Source organism: Pleurodeles waltl, chromosome 4_2 (genome assembly GCF_031143425.1).
Source record: "Pleurodeles waltl isolate 20211129_DDA chromosome 4_2, aPleWal1.hap1.20221129, whole genome shotgun sequence".
NCBI classification, from domain to species: Eukaryota; Metazoa; Chordata; class Amphibia; order Caudata; family Salamandridae; genus Pleurodeles; species Pleurodeles waltl.
In genome coordinates, this window is record NC_090443.1 from 463,915,599 (window position 1) to 463,935,457 (window position 19,859).

At 44.1% G+C, this 19,859-nt stretch overlaps 1 protein-coding gene across 1 annotated transcript in view; it reads left to right on the top strand.

Annotated features, from left to right (window-relative positions):
* The window catches only part of LOC138292914 (complement C3-like), a 2,405,892-nt gene that overhangs the window by 119,976 nt on the left and 2,266,057 nt on the right, over nucleotides 1-19,859 (top strand). The window contains exon 3 of the mRNA XM_069231788.1: nucleotides 4,086-4,260. Within this exon, the coding sequence (XP_069087889.1) occupies nucleotides 4,086-4,260 (175 nt within the window). The remainder of the gene's footprint in view (nucleotides 1-4,085; nucleotides 4,261-19,859) is intronic.

Here is a 19,859-nt window from a genome sequence, read left to right on the forward strand (position 1 = left end):
ACTCAGACACTCACATACCAACTCACAGACCCACTGAAACCCTCACACACCCAATCACAGACCTACACAGACACTGATACACTTTCTAAGACACTGATTGACCGACTCTCACACCCAGACATACACACATGAACCTACTCACAAGCCCACTCACACTCTCACACAACCACTCAGAGACCCACTGAAACCCTCATACGCCCCCTCACAGACCCACACAGACACGGACGCACCCACTAAGACACTGATGCACCCACTCTCACACCCAGACAGACAATCTCACAGCCACTCTCACACCGATACACTTTCACACCTATTCTCACACCCAGAGAGACAGGCTGTGACCAACTCCTACCACACACAGACAAAGGGCACACAAAGTGTGGGGTTGGGTGGTTAGGGAGGTTGTCTGCAGGGTCTGGCCACCGGTCATGCATGGCCAAAGGCTGTGCTCAGCGGTGGTTGGATTAACAAATAGTATTGAAAATTACTTTACATTAGAGAAACCATAGAAATTCACTGAAATAAACAAAGGTTACAGGAACGCTATAGTTAGGAAATATAATTAAAAAAAACATAGAAATTCTATTTAAAAAACAAAGGTTATAGGGACGTTATATTTTATATGTGCGAAACCATTGAAATTCACCTGTTAAAGTTAGAGTTAACTCAAGTAACCATAACTCGTGCCCTAAGGTAACTATAACTCGCATCCTCGCCATGCATTGCTACTTAACCCACAAATTACGGTACGCATGACATCTTTGACAACATCACTGATAATAGCAATGTGATGTAAGGGGAGTTTTAGGGTTTAGGGTGGGTATGGGTTTTTGGGTGGTAAAGGCATTTTTAGGTTTTTAGGGTGGGTGTGGGTTTTTGGGTGGTGGGGACATGTTTAAGATTTAGGGTGGGTATGGGTTTTTGAGTGGTAAGAGGATTTTTAGGGGTTAGGGTGGGCATGGTTTTTTAGATGGTAACAGGTTTTAGGGTATAGGGTGGTTTGGGTTTTTGGATGCTAAGGGCATTTTTAGGTTTTAGGGGGGTATGGGATTTTGGGTAGTAATGGTATTTTTTAGGGTTCAGGGTGGGTATGGGTTTTTGGGTGGTAAAGGCATTTTTAGGGTTTAGGGTGGGTATGGGTTTTTGGGTGGTAAGGACATCTTTAGGATTTAAGGTGGGTATATGTTCTTTGGTCGATAATGGTATGTTTAGGGTTTTGGGTGGGGATGGGTTTTTGGGTGGTAAGAGCATTTTTAGCTTTTATGGTCAGTATGGGTTTTTGGGTAGTAAGGGCATTTTTAGGTTTTAAGACGGGTGTGAGTTTTTGGGTGGTAGGGCAATTTTTAGGGTTTAGGGTGAGTATGGCTTTTCCAGTGGTAAGGAGTTTTTAGGGTTTAGGGTGGGTATGGGCTTTTGGGTGGTAAGGATTTTTTAGGGTTTAGGGTGGGCATGGGTTTTTGGATGGTAAGGGGTTTTTAGGGTTCAGGATAGGTAAGGGTTTTTGGACGGTAAGGGTATTTTTAGGGTTTAGGGTGGGTGCGGATTATTGGGTGGCAAGGTAATTTTTTTTAACCACGCATATGCTTTTACCAACTATCCCTTTACCACAGATTTTTCGTGGTGAAGGCATGCACAGTAAAGGCATATGTGTTTTAAAAATTGTCGTTGTAAATGCCTGCATGGTAATGACACATGCGTTGTAATGATGGTGCTGTAAAGGCATGTGTGGTAATTGCATGTGTGGTTCTGTCACACAACCATCAGTGACGACCCAGGACAAGATCCTTCTGAAAGAAGAGTCCTATAATTCGGTGCACCATGGCAGCCAGGCATATCTCATGACACTTTACTGTGGACAACTGCCCAAAAGACACTGACAAAGCCTATCCCATCACACACAAGGCTGGACAGAAAACCAAAATCAACTGTGGCAAAAACGATCACAAATTGATGTCATGTCTCCAAAGGAGACAGACAGAGCAGCACCATCAAGGTATGGTGCGTGCAGGAAACTGAACATGCCTAGAGAAGCAGGATTTAAAAAACACATACATATATTAGGTTGGGGGCAATTGGGTTGCCTCCGTCCTATGAGAGGGCTAACTTAATGAATAAGACTGTGATGAGGAAATAGATACAGTGGTAATGATGAGGTAACTCAGCTTGTTAATTGTAATACTGGGCAGAACTACACAGTATTTTTACCAGGCCAATTGTAATGGGGACCCTAGTGTGGGTGTGCAAACTTTTTATTATTCAAGCAATGTCTTGCATTGAGCATTATTATTGTTCAAGCATAGTTCACTGAGTTTGATGCTTTTCCTTTGTTTAATCCCTCGCAAGATTTTCATGAAAAAACAGGCAATATTTCCTCGCAAACCCTAGTTGAGTCTGAAGATCGGTCTTTTTTAGTGAGTTACCTTAGAAACTGCTTTATTTGCAACTTTGAAACAAGATCTACCTTGTTTTTTTCCTTTAAATAAGTTCAAATGGGCACTACATTAAATTCTTGATTTTCACATGAAAACCCTGAATCAGTAAAAAAACACAAACTAATGGGATAATAATATTATGCTCACAAAATGTAAGAAGCTCACAAGATAACATCGCTGCGAATTTGCAAATTCACACACTCCTACTCTCTTGCAGCAAGAAGATATCAGGTATTTAGGGCCTGAATACGACTTTGGCGGAGGGGATTACTCCATCCCAAATGTGATGGATATCCCGCCCGCCATATTATGAGGTCCATAGGATATAATGGACTCGTAATTCGGCAGGGGTGACATCCGTCACATTTGGGATAGAGTAATCCCCTCCACTGAAGTTGTAAACAGGCCCTAAATGCCCTTTAGATGCCTCTGGTAGCATTTGAGGATCATAAAGGCTTTTTACTTACAGATAATGGGGCGGAGTCTGCCTATCACACCTCAATATGAATAGAAGGTGCAGAGTTACAGGTGTAGAGAAGTGGAATATAAGGGCAAGAAATGGAATAGTGGATGTAGTAGAAGAAACTTTGGCGGTCATTATGATCTTGGCGGGATAGCCCGCCACCAACCATGCTGATGGTAGACCGCCAGTGGCGGCGGCAGGCATCCCACCCGATAATTGCGGCTGGAGCCTCACCGCTATTGAAGGTGGTGAGGACCGCAAGGCTCCATGCTGGCAGTCAGTGGCAGGGGTGGATGCTGCTCCACCCTCACCTCCACGTCATTCCAGACACCACCATTCCTATAATGATGCAGTCATAGGTGTAGCGGTGTATGGAGACGCAGCGATGTTGGCAGAGCAGCATCCTAGGAGCCCGTTCCCTCCTGGTGCGGCACCATGGAACAGGTAAGTGCTGGCTGAGAGGGAAGGGGGGAGGAGGGTGTAGGGGTGTGTGTTGAGCGAGTGAGTGCATGCATGGGGGTGTGCTTGTGTGTTTGTGAAGGGGATGTGTGTCTGCGTGCATGAATGCGTGTGTGTATGTCAGTATGTGGGTGCATGTGTCTGTACGGGTCGGGGGTTGGTGGGGGACCTGAATGGAGGTGGGGTGGGTGGGACATGGTGTGCGGGGTTCTGGAGGGCCAACAGGGAGATTGGAGGGAGAAGGGATAGGGGTCAATTTACGGGGTTCGGGAGGTGGGGTTTGGGGGCGGGTCTAGGGGCTGGAGGGGTGGGTGGGGGTTGTGGCAAGGGGGGTCCTAGCGTGTCACATACAGGTGTCAGGAATGAGAATTCATGTCACCTGTATGCTTTCCTCTAGGGATTACCTGGCGGGGTATGTCGCCAGGAAATCCCTGGTGGAAATGGCAACATTATCCCACCGGCAGTCTGGCCTCCACCGCCGGGTCGAAAGTGGTTACTATCTGCCCAGAGGTCGATTCTGGCCTGGCAGTGGGTAGTAGTGAACTGGCTGCTTTGCAACCAGTTCACTACTGTTTTCATTATATGAAGGTCTGAACCACCATGCCGTCAGCGGTCATTACTGCCACCGCCGTCATTGCGGTCATTACCACCAACTTCATAATGACCACCTGTTTTGAGATGTTTATTTGTACTTATCGCAAGCCTTTTCGTTGCCTTTTCTGTTGTTTCAGATCCCTTCTGCTGACATTAAATCTGAATTTGAGGGCGAGAAGCAGTACGTTGTGGTCACAGCAGAGTCGAAGACAGCTCAAAGCCTTTCTATTGAGAAAGCCATTATGGTTTCAAGAAGCAGAGGCTATATTTACATCCAGACTGATAAATCCATTTATACACCGGCTCAGACAGGTATGTTTGACAGCTTGGGGTTGCTTCACTCTGGCAGTCGATTGACTACAAAATAAGACCATGTGCTCAGAATTGACAAAAAGTGCTGCACATTTTAGAATGAAAATGTCATTACATAGGAAGTTCAGGGGAAGACCAAAAAGAGTGTACAAGTGGTCACGGGCTAAGGTTATAATAACATGAATAACCCAGAGACAGAGCACAAGTGAGGGCATGCATACCACAGATGGAGGGTGTCGTGGTTGTGGCAATGGAAAGTAAGGGCCCCAGGATATCATGGGATTTATATTTCGGTAGTCGGGATATCTGTCACTGTTGTGACAGAGTAACCCCTCCGCCAAACTCTAAATCAGGCACTACATTTTGCTGAGGTTACAGATCATTTTCAGGCCCACCCTAGTTCCATGGAATCTTAATTATATTTACAAAGGTATTGCAGGAAAGTGAATATATATATATAAACATCTTTATCAAGGATAATTACCAAATAAGCAATAATATGTTTGACAAGGTGCATGCAGAGTACATATCTCTTTACAAGAAATCATATCTCAACAGACATGTTGTACAGTGCTAGGCTCACTCTTTAGATATTTCACATCCATACAATGTAATTTCCTATGATGTTATATTGAATGCAAATTCGAGGGGCCTTGCTCATTCAATTTCTGCCCGTGCTCTAAAAATCTTAGAACCATCCCTGCTGCGACCACTAAATTATTTTGCAAACCAACCTATTTACTAATAGGTCAGGTTGCAAAATAATGATTTGGAAGGTGCTGCAGAACAGCCATATAATGTACATTCTTAAGGCAGGTAATAATTTGTGACTTCTTCTGATTGGCTGATTACAGGAATGATGACTTGGAAGAGACAGCAGACCACCATGCGTGTCTTTGCATTTCAAAGTAAAAACATTTTTTAAGACCTGCCCAGTTTCCTAAAAAGAAACAGGGCTTGTGCTAGAAATGGGATGTCTAGTTAGTCGAGGTATATACCCTTGTCCAAATAGGGACCACAATCCTAGTCAGGGTAAGTCACACACAATCCTGTGCCCACCCTCTGCTAACTTGGCACCTAATAGTCAGGCTTAACTTAGAAGGCAATGTGTAAAGTATTATTGTAATAAATCGTGCAATAACACAGTGAAAACAACACAAAAATGCACCACACAGGTTTAGAAAAATATAAGATATTTATTTAGTTAAATAAAGGTCAAAACAATAAAGATTCAATAAGCACAAGTTGAGATATCACTTTTGCAAGTTTAAAAACAGTCTAGTCTTAAATCTTAAAAATGAACAGTTGTCTCTGGTTTGTACAAAGTACCTGGTTTGTGTCTAAATTACCAAATTATAAAGTAGAAAAATAAGGTGTGCGTTGGATTTTCTGACGCGGCACAGACAATGTGATGTTTCTTTCCACGCTGAAAGGGGCTTTGCGTTGATTTCTGGCCTGCAGTCTTGGTTCCTTTCTGCGATGCGAGGATCTTCGGACATCCAGGTATGATGCGGGGAAAATCCTGGGCATGTAGGAAGAAGTCACAGCCGTTGTGTCGATCCAGTAGGTGATGCATCCAATTTTCTGTTGCATGGCAGGCGCCGCGTCAATTCTTCACTCAGGAATTCAGGATGCATCGTTCTGTCTCAGCTGTACGTCGATCCAGTAGGGCGTACATCGAATTACCCATCACAACTCAGGTGCTGCGTTGATTTTAGCTCGGGAAGTCGGGCTGCGTTGTTCCAGTTCTGTTATCCATTGATTTTCTCTTTGCAGGGCAGGCTGTGCATCGTTTGCGGCAAGCTGTGCATTGATATTCAGTGCACAAGGGATTTCCTTGAAAAGATGAAGTCGTTTTGGCCCTGAGACTTCAGAAAACAGGAGGCAAGGTCAATCAAAGCCCCTGGAGAGCACTTCTCAGCAAAGTCAGAGGTCAGAAGGGCAGAATGGCAGCAGAGCAACAGCAGGGCAGCAGTCCTTCACAGCAAAGCAGTCCAGATGAGTCCTTTGGATAGCCAGTTCCTCTTGACAGGCTAAAGTTCAGGTCCAGAAGTGTCTGATTTGGTAAAGTACAGGTCTACCTGCCAGGGTCCCAGTAAGGGGTGTGGCAGTCCATTGTGTGAAGGCAGGCCAATAGCCTTTGAAATGTAAGTGTGAGCCCCCCCCTCTCCCAGCCCAGGAAGATCCATTCAGTATGCAGATGAGTGTAGGTGTGAATGAGTATCCTATGTTTATGGTTATGGGAGAAATGCACAAGGGGGCTGTCAATCAGCCCAGACGTGGATTGGAGACAGGCTGAAAGGCACAGAGGGATTTTGAGAGCAGAGAAATGCTCACTTTCTAAAAGTGGCATTTCTAAAATGGTAATATAAAATCCAACCTCACCAATAAGCAGGTTTTTCTATTACCATTCTGGCCATACTAAATATGACCTGGTTACCCTTTCTGATCAGAATCTACCACTCAAACAGTATATGAGTGTAGCCCTAATGTTAGCCTATGAAAGGAGCAGGCCTCACAGTAGTGGACAAAGAATTTAGGAGTTTTCCAATACCAGGACATATAAAACACACATGTACACGTACATGTCCAGCCTTCTACCTACATAGCACTCTGCCCTATGGGTTACCTAGGACCTACCTTAGGGGTGACTTAGATGTAGAAAAAGGGAAGTTTAAGGCTTGTTAAGTATTTTTAAATGCCAAATCGAAGTGGGATTGAAACTGCACACACAGGCTTTGTAATGGCAGGCCTGAGACGAGGTTAAGGGGCTACTTGTGTGGGTGGCACAACCAGTGCTGCAGGCCCACTGGTAGCATTCAATCTACAGGCCCTGGGCACATGCAGTGCACTTTACTAGGGGCTTACAAGTATATCAAATATGCCAATTGGGAATGAACCAATGTTACCATTTTTAAGGGAGAGAACATAGGCACTTTAGCACTGTTTAGCAGTGGTAAAGTGCGCGGAGTTCTAAAACCAGCAAAAACAGTGTCACAAAAGTGGAGGAAGGCAGGCAAAAGTTGGGAGATGACCACCCTAAGGCTGTCAGGTCTAACAGCTTAAAACAAAAATGTTTTCACTCTTGAAAAATCTTCAGTGGTAGTTGGCAGTGGACCCCGGGACCGTATCTTACGCCCCCAGATGGTGTTGCCACAATTCGAAAAGGACCTCTTGCATTTTGCGAGTGAGTTACCACACCAACTTGGAATTCAGTAAATTGTCAATGGTTTGTGATGGAAATTGTTGTCACAAACAAGTGATGTACATGGTTCCAAATTGCAGTTTTGAAGGGACACCCTAAACACACCACTTCCAAAGTGAGATTTAGTAGCCATTTCTAAACCTATTTAGTGGTTCATATAAACATTTCCAAATGGCTAAATGCATTTCATGCATTAAAAAATCGGTTTTGGCATTCACAGACATTATGATTGACGAAATTGGAGAGCCTGTTAATGTGAAAAGCTTTTTTACATCCGAACCTTTGTGCAGACAAAAGTGGAGCCCAACACAAATCCTCGGAATGGAGACGAACTCCAAATGCAGTTGAAGTCCAGAGTACCCAAAGAGGCACTGAAACTTGTGATAGCAGCATTTACACAGTGTGAAAGCTACTAATGATTTACATTTATTATAGATTAAGAATTTGTATGGAATTAGGCTAACATATAAAAATAATAATATACGACTTGGAAAATGTGCCCATTTGAGTGGTTGCTATTCAATATGCTATGTTTTTAGTGAATTCATATTATTATTATTATTAGTAATTATGCATGTGTAGAGAAAAATTTATTATTATATCATATTAACAATTTCATGCTATGTATTTGTTTTAATTACTTTAGGCCATAAGTTGGCGAGGTTTGGCCCTAGTTTGCAAAACCTAATATCAAGCTGCAATCTTTAATAAATGGTAGAAAATGTATTGTAAGCCTAGAGAAATTAATGCTTCCCTGCTCATGGAACATTTAATTTGAGAATTTTAGAGAATTTGAGTACAGTACTGTATGATTCAAAACCTCCTCTGATACTTGCACAATTTGAAGCATTAGCTATTTGGCAATTAGTAGCCAGACAGCAACAGAAATTTGAGAGGAGAATGAAAAAAGCTGAGAATTTTTTTTTAGCTGAGGCGAGATGATATAGTAAGCAGAAATTTTGGAGAACTGAGACTTTACAGAGAATTACGTTGTTTCCTACAATTACACAAGAGTGAGGCTAGGAAAAATACTAAGAAAAGGGATTCCTATCCTTCTGATCACAAGGAGCAGAGACCGACCGAGTCTAGAAACAATTTGATTTTTGATGAGGACTCAGATGATGACAAGTTTATTTTGCAATTATTGAAGAATTGTCCCCCCACCGTATGCAGCACATGAGTCAGGTTCAAGCACTAGTGCAGACCCTACAGCTCAGATGACTATTGAAACTGCACAGAGACAGAGCCATAATGTCCCTACCACTTCTGCAATTCAGATGTACCTATTATAGATACTGCAACAAACTTATTGGTGCTGACAGGACAGGTTGACCACATGAGACAGGTTTATCTGAAGCCAACGCTAATCCAGATAGAGTCTACCCTGAATTCAATGTCTCCAATACAAACACATACGATCCCAAGATACACCACTATAACAGGGTGACCGACAGAGAGGTCTGCATTGACAAGTCAGAATACGAGAATAATGCACCCTAGAGACTGAAATATCTGACCAAGTCCAGATACCGTATCAGTACCAGTTATCATAGGTCCAGTTATACCATTGTTTGCCTAACGAAATAATAAGAGCAGTGAACATAAAATCCCGAATCCAAGCATATAACCCCTTCGCTGCCACTGCCTTTTCCCCCTCTTGTGCCGAGCCTTTATTTGGCTATTTGGGGCAGTTCGCGCATAGGCTCTCGTAACATTTTGTTCACATAAGCTACCCACGCCAAATTTGCATCCTTTTTTTCCAACATCCTAGGGATTCTAGAGGTACCCAGACTTTGTGGGTTCACCTGAAGGAGACCAAGAAATTAACCAAAATACAGTGAAAATTTTGTTTTTTTCAAAAATATTTGAAAAAAGGGCTGCAGAAGGCTGCTCGTGTTTATTTTCCCTGAAAATGGCACCAACAAAGGGTTTGCAGTGGCAATATCACCATCTTCCCAGCTTTCAGCAACAGGCAGACTTGAATTGGAAAACCCAATTTTGCAATACAATTTTGACATTTTACTGGGACATACCCCATTTTTACTATTTTTTGTGCTTTCAGCCTCCTTCCAGTTAGTGACAAAAATGGGTGAGAAACCAATGCTGGATCCCAGAAAGCTAAACATTTCTGAAAAGTAGAACCAATTCTGAATTCAGCAAGGGGTCATTTGTGTAGATCCTACAAGTGTTTCCTACAGAAAATAACAGCTGAAATTGAAACATATTGAAATTGAGGTGAAAAAAACAGCCATTTCTCTCCACGTTTTACTCTGTAACTTTTTCCTGCGATGTCAGATTCTTGAAAGCAATATACGGTTACGACAGCTAGACTCTTTTGGTTGCGGGGATATATAGGGCTTGTAGGTTCATCAAGAACTCTAGGTACCCAGAGCCAATAAATGAGCTGCACCCTGCAATGGGTTTTTATTCTATACCGGGTATACAGCAATTCATTTGCTGAAATATAAAATTTGAAAAATAGGTATCAAGAAAACCTTTGTATTTCCAAAATGGGCACAAGATAAGGTGTTGAGAAGCAGTGGTTATTTGCACATCTCTGAATTTCGGGGTGCCCATACTAGCATGTGAATTACAGGGCATTTCTCAAATAGACGTCTTTTTTACACACTGCCTTACATTTGGAAGGAAAAAATGAAGAGAAAGACAAGGGGCAATAACACTTGTTTTGCTATTCTGTGTTTCCCCATGTCTCCCGATAAAAATGGTACCTCACTTGTGTGGGTAGGCCTAGCGCCCACGAAAGGAAATGTCACAAAACACAACGTGGACACATCACATTTTTGCACAGAAAACAGAAGTGTTTTTTGCAAAGTGCCTACCTGTGGATTTTGGCCTCTACCTCAGTCGGCCCCTGGGGAAACCAAGCAAACCAGCGCATTTTTGAAAACTAGACATCTAGGGGAATACAAAATGGGGTGACTTGTGGGGATCTGACCAGGTTATGTTACCCAGAATCCTAGGCAAACATCAAAATTTGAACACAAAAACATTTTTTCATCTCATTTCGGTGACAGAAAGTTCTGGAATCTGAGAGGAGCCACAAATTTCCTCCCACCCAGCCTTCCCGCAAGTCTCCCGATACAAAATGGCACCTCACTTGTGTGGGTAGGCCTAGCGCCCACGAAAGGAAATGGCCCAAAACACAACATGGACACATCACATTTTTTCACAGAAAACAGAGGTGTTTTTTACAAAGTGCCTACCTGTGGATTTTGGCTTCTAGCTCAGCCGGAACCTGGGGAAATCTAGCAAACCAGCGCATTTTTTAAAACTAGACACCTAGGGGAATCCAAGATGGGGTGACTTGTGGGGATCTGACCAGGTTCTGTTACCCAGGATTCTTAGCAAACCTCAAAATTTTACCCAAAAAACACTTTTTCCTCTCATGTCGGTGACAGAAAGTTCCGGAATCTGAGAGGAGCCACAAATTTCCTTCCATCCAGCATTCCCCCAAGTCTCCCGATAAAAATTGTACCTCACTTGTGTGGGTAGGCCTAGCGCCCACGAAAGGAAATGGCCCAAAAGACAATGTGGACACATCACATTTTTTCACAGAAAACAGAGGTGTTTTTTACAAAGTGCCTACCTGTGGATTTTGACCTCTAGCTCAGCCGGAACCTGGGGAAACCTAGCAAACCCGCACATGTTTGAAAACTAGACACCTAGGGGAATCCAAAATGGGGTGACTTGTGGGGATCTGACCAGGTTCTGTTACCCAGAATTCTTTGTAAACCTCAAAATGTTTCCCAAAAAACACCTTTTCCTCTTGTGTCGGTCACAGAAAGATCCGGAATCTGAGAGGAGCCACAAATTTCCTTCTACCCAGCGCTCCCCCAAGTCTCCCGATAAAAATGGTACCTCACTTGTGTGGGTAGGCCTAGCGCTCACGAAAGGAAATGGCCCAAAACACAACGTGGACACATCACATTTTTTCACAGAAAACAGAGGTGTTTTTTACAAAGTGCCAACCTATGGATTTTGGCCTCTAGCTCAGCCGGAACCTGGGGAAACCTAGCAAACGCGCGCATTTTGAAAACTAGACACATAGGGGAATCCAAAATGGGGTGACTTATGGTGATCTCACTAGGTTATGTTAATCAGAATCCTTTGCAAACCTCAAATTTTGACCCAAAAACACTTTTTCCTCTCATTTCGGTAACAGAAAGTTCTGGAATCTGAGAGGAGCCACAAATTTTCTTCCACCCAGCGTTCCCCCAAGTCTCCTGATAAAAATGGTACCTCACTTGTGTGGGTAGGCCTAGCGCCCACGAAAGGAAATGGCCCAAAACACAACGTGGACACATCACATTTTTCCACAGAAAACAGAGGTGTTTTTTACAAAGTGCCCACCTGTGGATTTTGGCCTCTAGCTCAGCCGGAACCTGGGGAAACCTAGTAAACCCACGCAATTCTGAAAACTAGACACCTAGGGGAATCCAAAATGGGGTGACTTGTGGGAATCTGACCAGGTTCTGTTACCCAGAATCCTTTGCAAATGTCAAAATCTGACTAAAAAAACACTTTTTCCTCTCATTTCGGTTACAGAAAGATCTGGAATCTGAGAGGAGTCACAAATTTCCTTCCACTCAGCGTTCCCCCAAGTCTCCCGATAAAAATGGTACCTCACTTGTGTGGGCAGGCCTAACGCCCACGAAAGGAAATGGCCCAAAACACAACGTGAACACATCACATTTTTTCACAGAAAACAGAGGTGTTTTTTACAAAGTGCCTACCTGTCGATTTTGGCCTCTAGCTCAGCCCGAACCTGGGGAAACCTAGCAAACCTACGCACTTATGAAAACTAGACACCTAGGGGAATCCAAGATGGGGTGTCTTGTGGGGATCTGACCAGGATCTGTTACCCAGAATCCTTTGCAAATGTCAAAATTGGACTAAAAAAACAGTTTTTCCTCTCATTTCGGTGACGTGAAATTCTGGAATCTGAGAGGAGCCACAAATATCCTTCCACTAAGCGTTCCCCCAAATCTCCCGATAAAAATGGTACCTCACTTGTGTGGGTAGGCCTAGCGCCCACGAAAGGAAATGGCCCAAAACACAATGTGGACACATCACATTTTTTCACAGAAAACAGAGGTGTTTTTTTACAAAGTGCCTACCTGTGGATTTTGGCCTCTAGCTCAGCCGGAACCTGGGGAAACCTAGCAAACCAGCGCATTTTTGAAAACTAGACACCTAGGGGAATCCAAAATGGGGTGACTTGGGGGGATGTGACCAGGTTCTGTTACCCAGAATTCTTTGCAAACCTCAAAATTGTTCCCAAAAAACACTTTTTCCTCTCAGGTGGGTGACAGAAAGATCCGGAATCTGAGAGGAGCCACAAATTTCCTTCTACCCAGCGTTCCCCCAAGTCTCCCGATAAAAATGGTACCTCACTTGTGTGGGTAGGCCTAGCGCCCACGAAAGGAAATGGCCCAAAACACAACATGGACACATCACATTTTTTCACAGAAAACAGAGGTGTTTTTTACAAAGTGCCTACCTGTGGATTTTGGCCTCTAGCTCAGGCGGAACCGGGGGAAACCTAGCAAACCCACGCATTTTTGAAAACTAGACACCTAGGGAAATCCAAAATGGGGTGACTTATGGGGATCTGACCAGGTTCTGTTACCCAGAATCCTTTTGCAAATGTCAAAATGTGACTAAAAAAACACTTTTTCCTCTCATTTCTGTGACAGAAAGTTCTGGAATCTGAGAGGAGCTGAACATTTCCTTCCACTCAGCGTTCCCCCAAGTCTCCCGATAACAATGGTACCTCGCTTGTGTGGGTATCCTAGGGCCCACTAAAGGAAATGGCATAAAACAAAACGTGGACACATCACATTTTTTCACCGAAAACAGAGGTGTTTTTTACAAAGTGCCTACCTGTGGATTTTGGCCTCTAGCTCAGCGGGCACCTGGGGAAATCTAGCAAACCAGCGCATTTTTGAAAACTAGACACCTAGGGGAGTCCAAGATAGGGTGACTTGTGGGGATCTGACCAGGTTCTGTTTCCCAGAATCCTTAGCAAACCTCTAAATTTGACCAAAAAGACATTTTTTCCTCTCATTTCGGTGACAGAAAGTTCTAGAATCTGAGAGGAGCCACAAATTTCCTCTCACCCAGCGTTCCCACAAGTCTCCCGATACAAAATGGTACCTCACTTGCGTGGGTGGGCCTAGCGCCCACGAAAGGAAATGGCACAAAACACAACATGGACACATCACATTTTTTCACAGAAAACAGAGGTGTTTTTTACAAAGTGCCTACCTGTGGATTTTGGCCTCTAGCTCAGCCGGAACCTGGGGAAACCTAGCAAACCAGCGCATTTCTGAAAACTAGACACCTAGGGGAATCCAAGATGGGGTGACTTGTGGGGATCTGACCAGGTTCTGTTACCCAGAATTCTTTCCAAACCTCAAAATTTTACCCAAAAAACACTTTTTCATCTCATGTCGGTGACCGAAAGATCTGGAATCTGAGAAGAGCCACAAATTTCCTTCTACCCAGCGTTCCCCTAAGTCTCCCGATAAAAATGGTACCTCACTTGTGTGGGTAGGCCTAGCGCCCACGAAAGGAAATGGCCCAAAACACAACGTTGACACATCACATTTTTTCACAGAAAACAGAGGTGTTTTTTACAAGTGCCTACCTGTGGATTTTGGCCTCTAGCTCAGCCGGAACCCTCGGGAAACCTAGCAAACCCGCCCATTTTTTAAAACTAGACACATAGGGGAATCCAAAATGGGGTGACTTATGGGGATCTGACTAGGTTATGTTAATCAGAATCCTTTGCAAACCTCAGAATTTGACCCAAAAACACTTTTTTTTTCTCATTTCGGTAACAGAAAGTTCTGGAATCTGAGAGGAGCCACAAATTTCCGTCCACCCAGCGTTCCCCAAGTCTCCTGATAAAAATGGTACCTCACTTGTGTGGGTAGGCCTAGCGCCCACGAAAGGAAATGGCCCAAAACACAACATGGACACATCACATTTTTTCACAGAAAACAGAGGTGTTTTTTGCAAAGTGCCTACCTGTGGATTTTGGCCTCTAGCTCAGCCGGAACCTGGGGAAACCTAGCAAACCCACGCAATTTTAAAACTAGACACCTAGGGGAATCCAAAAAGGGGTGACTTGTGGGGATCTGACCAGGTTCTGTTACCCAGAATCCTTTGTAAATGTCAAAATCTGACTAAAAAAACACTTTTTCTCTCATTTCGGTTACAGAAAGATCTGGAATCTGAGAGGAGTCACAAATTTCCCTTCCACTCAGCGTTCCCCCAAGTCTCCCGATAAAAATGGTACCTCACTTGTGTGGGCAGGCCTAACGCCCACGAAAGGAAATGGCCCAAAACACAACGTGAACACATCACATTTTTTCACAGAAAACAGAGGTGTTTTTTACAAAGTGCCTACCTGTCGATTTTGGCCTCTAGCTCAGCCCGAACCTGGGGAAACCTAGCAAACCTACGCACTTATGAAAACTAGACACCTAGGGGAATCCAAGATGGGGTGTCTTGTGGGGATCTGACCAGGATCTGTTACCCAGAATCCTTTGCAAATGTCAAAATTGGACTAAAAAAACAGTTTTTCCTCTCATTTCGGTGACGTGAAATTCTGGAATCTGAGAGGAGCCACAAATATCCTTCCACTAAGCGTTCCCCCAAATCTCCCGATAAAAATGGTACCTCACTTGTGTGGGTAGGCCTAGCGCCCACGAAAGGAAATGGCCCAAAACACAATGTGGACACATCACATTTTTTCACAGAAAACAGAGGTGTTTTTTACAAAGTGCCTACCTGTGGATTTTGGCCTCTAGCTCAGCCGGAACCTGGGGAAACCTAGCAAACCAGCGCATTTTTGAAAACTAGACACCTAGGGGAATCCAAAATGGGGTGACTTGGGGGATGTGACCAGGTTCTGTTACCCAGAATTCTTTGCAAACCTCAAAATTGTTCCCAAAAAACACTTTTTCCTCTCAGGTCGGTGACAGAAAGATCCGGAATCTGAGAGGAGCCACAAATTTCCTTCTACCCAGCGTTCCCCCAAGTCTCCCGATAAAAATGGTACCTCACTTGTGTGGGTAGGCCTAGCGCCCACGAAAGGAAATGGCCCAAAACACAACATGGACACATCACATTTTTTCACAGAAAACAGAGGTGTTTTTTACAAAGTGCCTACCTGTGGATTTTGGCCTCTAGCTCAGGCGGAACCGGGGGAAACCTAGCAAACCCACGCATTTTTGAAAACTAGACACCTAGGGAAATCCAAAATGGGGTGACTTATGGGGATCTGACCAGGTTCTGTTACCCAGAATCCTTTTGCAAATGTCAAAATGTGACTAAAAAAACACCTTTTCCTCTCATTTCTGTGACAGAAAGTTCTGGAATCTGAGAGGAGCTGAACATTTCCTTCCACTCAGCGTTCCCCCAAGTCTCCCGATAACAATGGAACCTCGCTTGTGTGGGTATCCTAGGGCCCACTAAAGGAAATGGCATAAAACAAAACGTGGACACATCACATTTTTTCACCGAAAACAGAGGTGTTTTTTACAAAGTGCCTACCTGTGGATTTTGGCCTCTAGCTCAGCGGGCACCTGGGGAAATCTAGCAAACCAGCGCATTTTTGAAAACTAGACACCTAGGGGAGTCCAAGATAGGGTGACTTGTGGGGATCTGACCAGGTTCTGTTTCCCAGAATCCTTAGCAAACTCTAAATTTGACCAAAAAGACATTTTTTCCTCTCATTTCGGTGACAGAAAGTTCTAGAATCTGAGAGGAGCCACAAATTTCCTCTCACCCAGCGTTCCCACAAGTCTCCCGATACAAAATGGTACCTCACTTGCGTGGGTGGGCCTAGTGCCCACGAAAGGAAATGGCACAAAACACAACATGGACACATCACATTTTTTCACAGAAAACAGAGGTGTTTTTTACAAAGTGCCTACCTGTGGATTTTGGCCTCTAGCTCAGCCGGAACCTGGGGAAACCTAGCAAACCAGCGCATTTCTGAAAACTAGACACCTAGGGGAATCCAAGATGGGGTGACTTGTGGGTATCTGACCAGGTTCTGTTACCCAGAATTCTTTGCAAACCTCAAAATTTTACCCAAAAACACTTTTTCATCTCATGTCGGTGACCGAAAGATCTGGAATCTGAGAAGAGCCACAAATTTCCTTCTACCCAGCGTTCCCCTAAGTCTCCCGATAAAAATGGTACCTCACTTGTGTGGGTAGGCCTAGCGCCCACGAAAGGAAATGGCCCAAAACACAACGTTGACACATCACATTTTTTCACAGAAAACAGAGGTGTTTTTTACAAAGTGCCTACCTGTGGATTTTGGCCTCTAGCTCAGCCGGAACCCTCGGGAAACCTAGCAAACCCGCCCATTTTTGAAAACTAGACACATAGGGGAATCCAAAATGGGGTGACTTATGGGGATCTGACTAGGTTATGTTAATCAGAATCCTTTGCAACCTCAGAATTTGACCCAAAAACACTTTTTCCTCTCATTTCGGTAACAGAAAGTTCTGGAATCTGAGAGGAGCCACAAATTTCCGTCCACCCAGCGTTCCCCCAAGTCTCCTGATAAAAATGGTACCTCACTTGTGTGGGTAGGCCTAGCGCCCACGAAAGGAAATGGCCCAAAACACAACATGGACACATCACATTTTTTCACAGAAAACAGAGGTGTTTTTTTCAAAGTGCCTACCTGTGGATTTTGGCCTCTAGCTCAGCCGGAACCTGGGGAAACCTAGCAAACCCACGCAATTTTTAAAACTAGACACCTAGGGGAATCCAAAAAGGGGTGACTTGTGGTGATCTGACCAGGTTCTCTTACCCAGAATCCTTTGCAAATGTCAAAATCAAACTAAAAAAACACTTTTTCCTCTCATTTCGGTGACAGAAAGTTCTGGAATCTGAGCGGAGCCACAAATTTCCTTCCACTCAGCATTCCCCCAAGTCTCCCGATACAAATGGTACCTCACTTGTGTAGGTAGGCCTAGCGCCCATGAAAGGAAATGACCCAAAACACAACGTGGACACATCACATTTTTTCACAGAAAACAGAGGTGTTTTTTACAAAGTGCCTACCTGTGGATTTTGGCCTCTAGCTCAGCCGGAACCTGGGGAAACCTAGCAAACCCACGCATTTTTGAAAACTAGACACCTAGGGGAATCCAAGATGGGGTGTCTTGTGGGGATCTGACCAGGATCTGTTACCCAGAATCCTTTGCAAATGTCAAAATTTGACCAAAAAACTGTTTTTCCTCTCATTTCGGTAACAGAAAGATCCGGAATCTGAGAAGAGCCACAAATTTCCTTCTACCCAGCGTTCCCCTAAGTCTCCCGATAAAAATGGTACCTCACTTGTGTGGGTAGGCCTAGCGCCCACGAAAGGAAATGGCCCAAAACACAACATGGACACATCACATTTTTTCACAGAAAACAGAGGTGTTTTTTACAAAGTGCCTACCTGTGGATTTTGGCCTCTAGCTCAGGCGGAACCGGGGGAAACCTAGCAAACCCACGCATTTTTTAAAACTAGACACCTAGGGGAATCCAAAATGGGGTGACTTATGGGCATCTGACCAGGTTCTGTTACCCAGAATCCTTTGCAAATGTCAAAATTTGACCAAAAAAACTGTTTTTTCCTCTCATTTCGGTAACAGAAAGATCCGGAATCTGAGAAGAGCCACAAATTTCCTTCTACCCAGCGTTCCCCTAAGTCTCCCGATAAAAATGGTACCTCACTTGTGTGGGTAGGCCTAGCGCCCACGAAAGGAAATGGCCCAAAACACAACGTGGACACATCACATTTTTTCACAGAAAACAGAGGTGTTTTTTACAAAGTGCCTACCTGTGGATTTTGGCCTCTAGCTCAGCTGGAACCTGGGGAAACCTAGCAAACCCGCCCATTTTTGAAAACTAGACACATAGGGGAATCCAAAATGGGGTGACTTATGGGGATCTGACTAGGTTATATTAATCAGAATCCTTTGCAAACCTCAGAATTTGACCCAAAAACACTTTTTCCTCTCATTTCGGTAACAGAAAGTTCTGGAATCTGAGAGGAGCCACAAATTTCTGTCCACCCAGCGTTCCCCCAAGTCTCCTGATAAAAATGGTACCTCACTTGTGTGGGTAGGCCTAGCGCCCACGAAAGGAAATGGCCAAAACACAACATGGACACATCACATTTTTTCACAGAAAACAGAGGTGTTTTTTACAAAGTGCCTACCTGTGGATTTTGGCCTCTAGCTCAGGCGGAACCGGGGGAAACCTGGCAAACCCACGCATTTTTGAAAACTAGACACCTAGGGGAATCCAAAATGGGGGTGACTTATGGGCATCTGACCAGGTTCTGTTACCCAGAATCCTTTGCAAATGTCAAAATGTGACTAAAAAAACACTTTTTCCTCTCATTTCGGTGACAGAAAGTTCTGGAATCTGAGAGGAGCTGAACATTTCCTTCCACTCAGCGTTCCCCCAAGTCTCCCGATAAAAATGGTACCTCGCTTGTGTGGGTATGCCTAGGGCCCACTAAAGGAAATGGCATAAAACAAAACGTGGACACATCACATTTTTTCACCGAAAACAGAGGTTTTTTTTACAAAGTGCCTACCTGTGGATTTTGGCCTCTAGCTCAGCGGGCACCTGGGGAAATCTAGCAAATCAGCGCATTTTTGAAAACTAGACACATAGGGGAGTCCAAGATAGGGTGACTTGTGGGGATCTGACCAGGTTCTGTTTCCCAGAATCCTTAGCAAACCTCTAAATTTGACCAAAAAGACATTTTTTCCTCTCATTTCGGTGACAGAAAGTTCTAGAATCTGAGAGGAGCCACAAATTCCCTCTCACCCAGCGTTCCCACAAGTCTCCCGATACAAAATGGTACCTCACTTGCGTGGGTGGGCCTAGCGCCCACGAAAGGAAATGGCACAAAACACAACATGGACACATCACATTTTTTCACAGAAAACAGAGGTGTTTTTTACAAAGTGCCTACCTGTCGATTTTGGCCTCTAGCTCAGCCCGAACCTTTGGAAACCTAGCAAACCTACGCACTTATGAAAACTAGACACCTAGGGGAATCCAAGATGGGGTGTCTTGTGGGGATCTGACCAGGATCTGTTACCCAGAATCCTTTGCAAATGTCAAAATGTGACTAAAAAAACACTTTTTCCTCTCATTTCGGTGACAGAAAGTTCTGGAATCTGAGAGGAGCTGAACATTTCCTTCCACTCAGCGTTCCCCCAAGTCTCCCGATAAAAATGGTACCTCACTTGTGCGGGCAGGCCTAACGCCCACGAAAGGAAATGGCCCAAAACACAACGTGAACACATCACATTTTTTCACAGAAAACAGAGGTGTT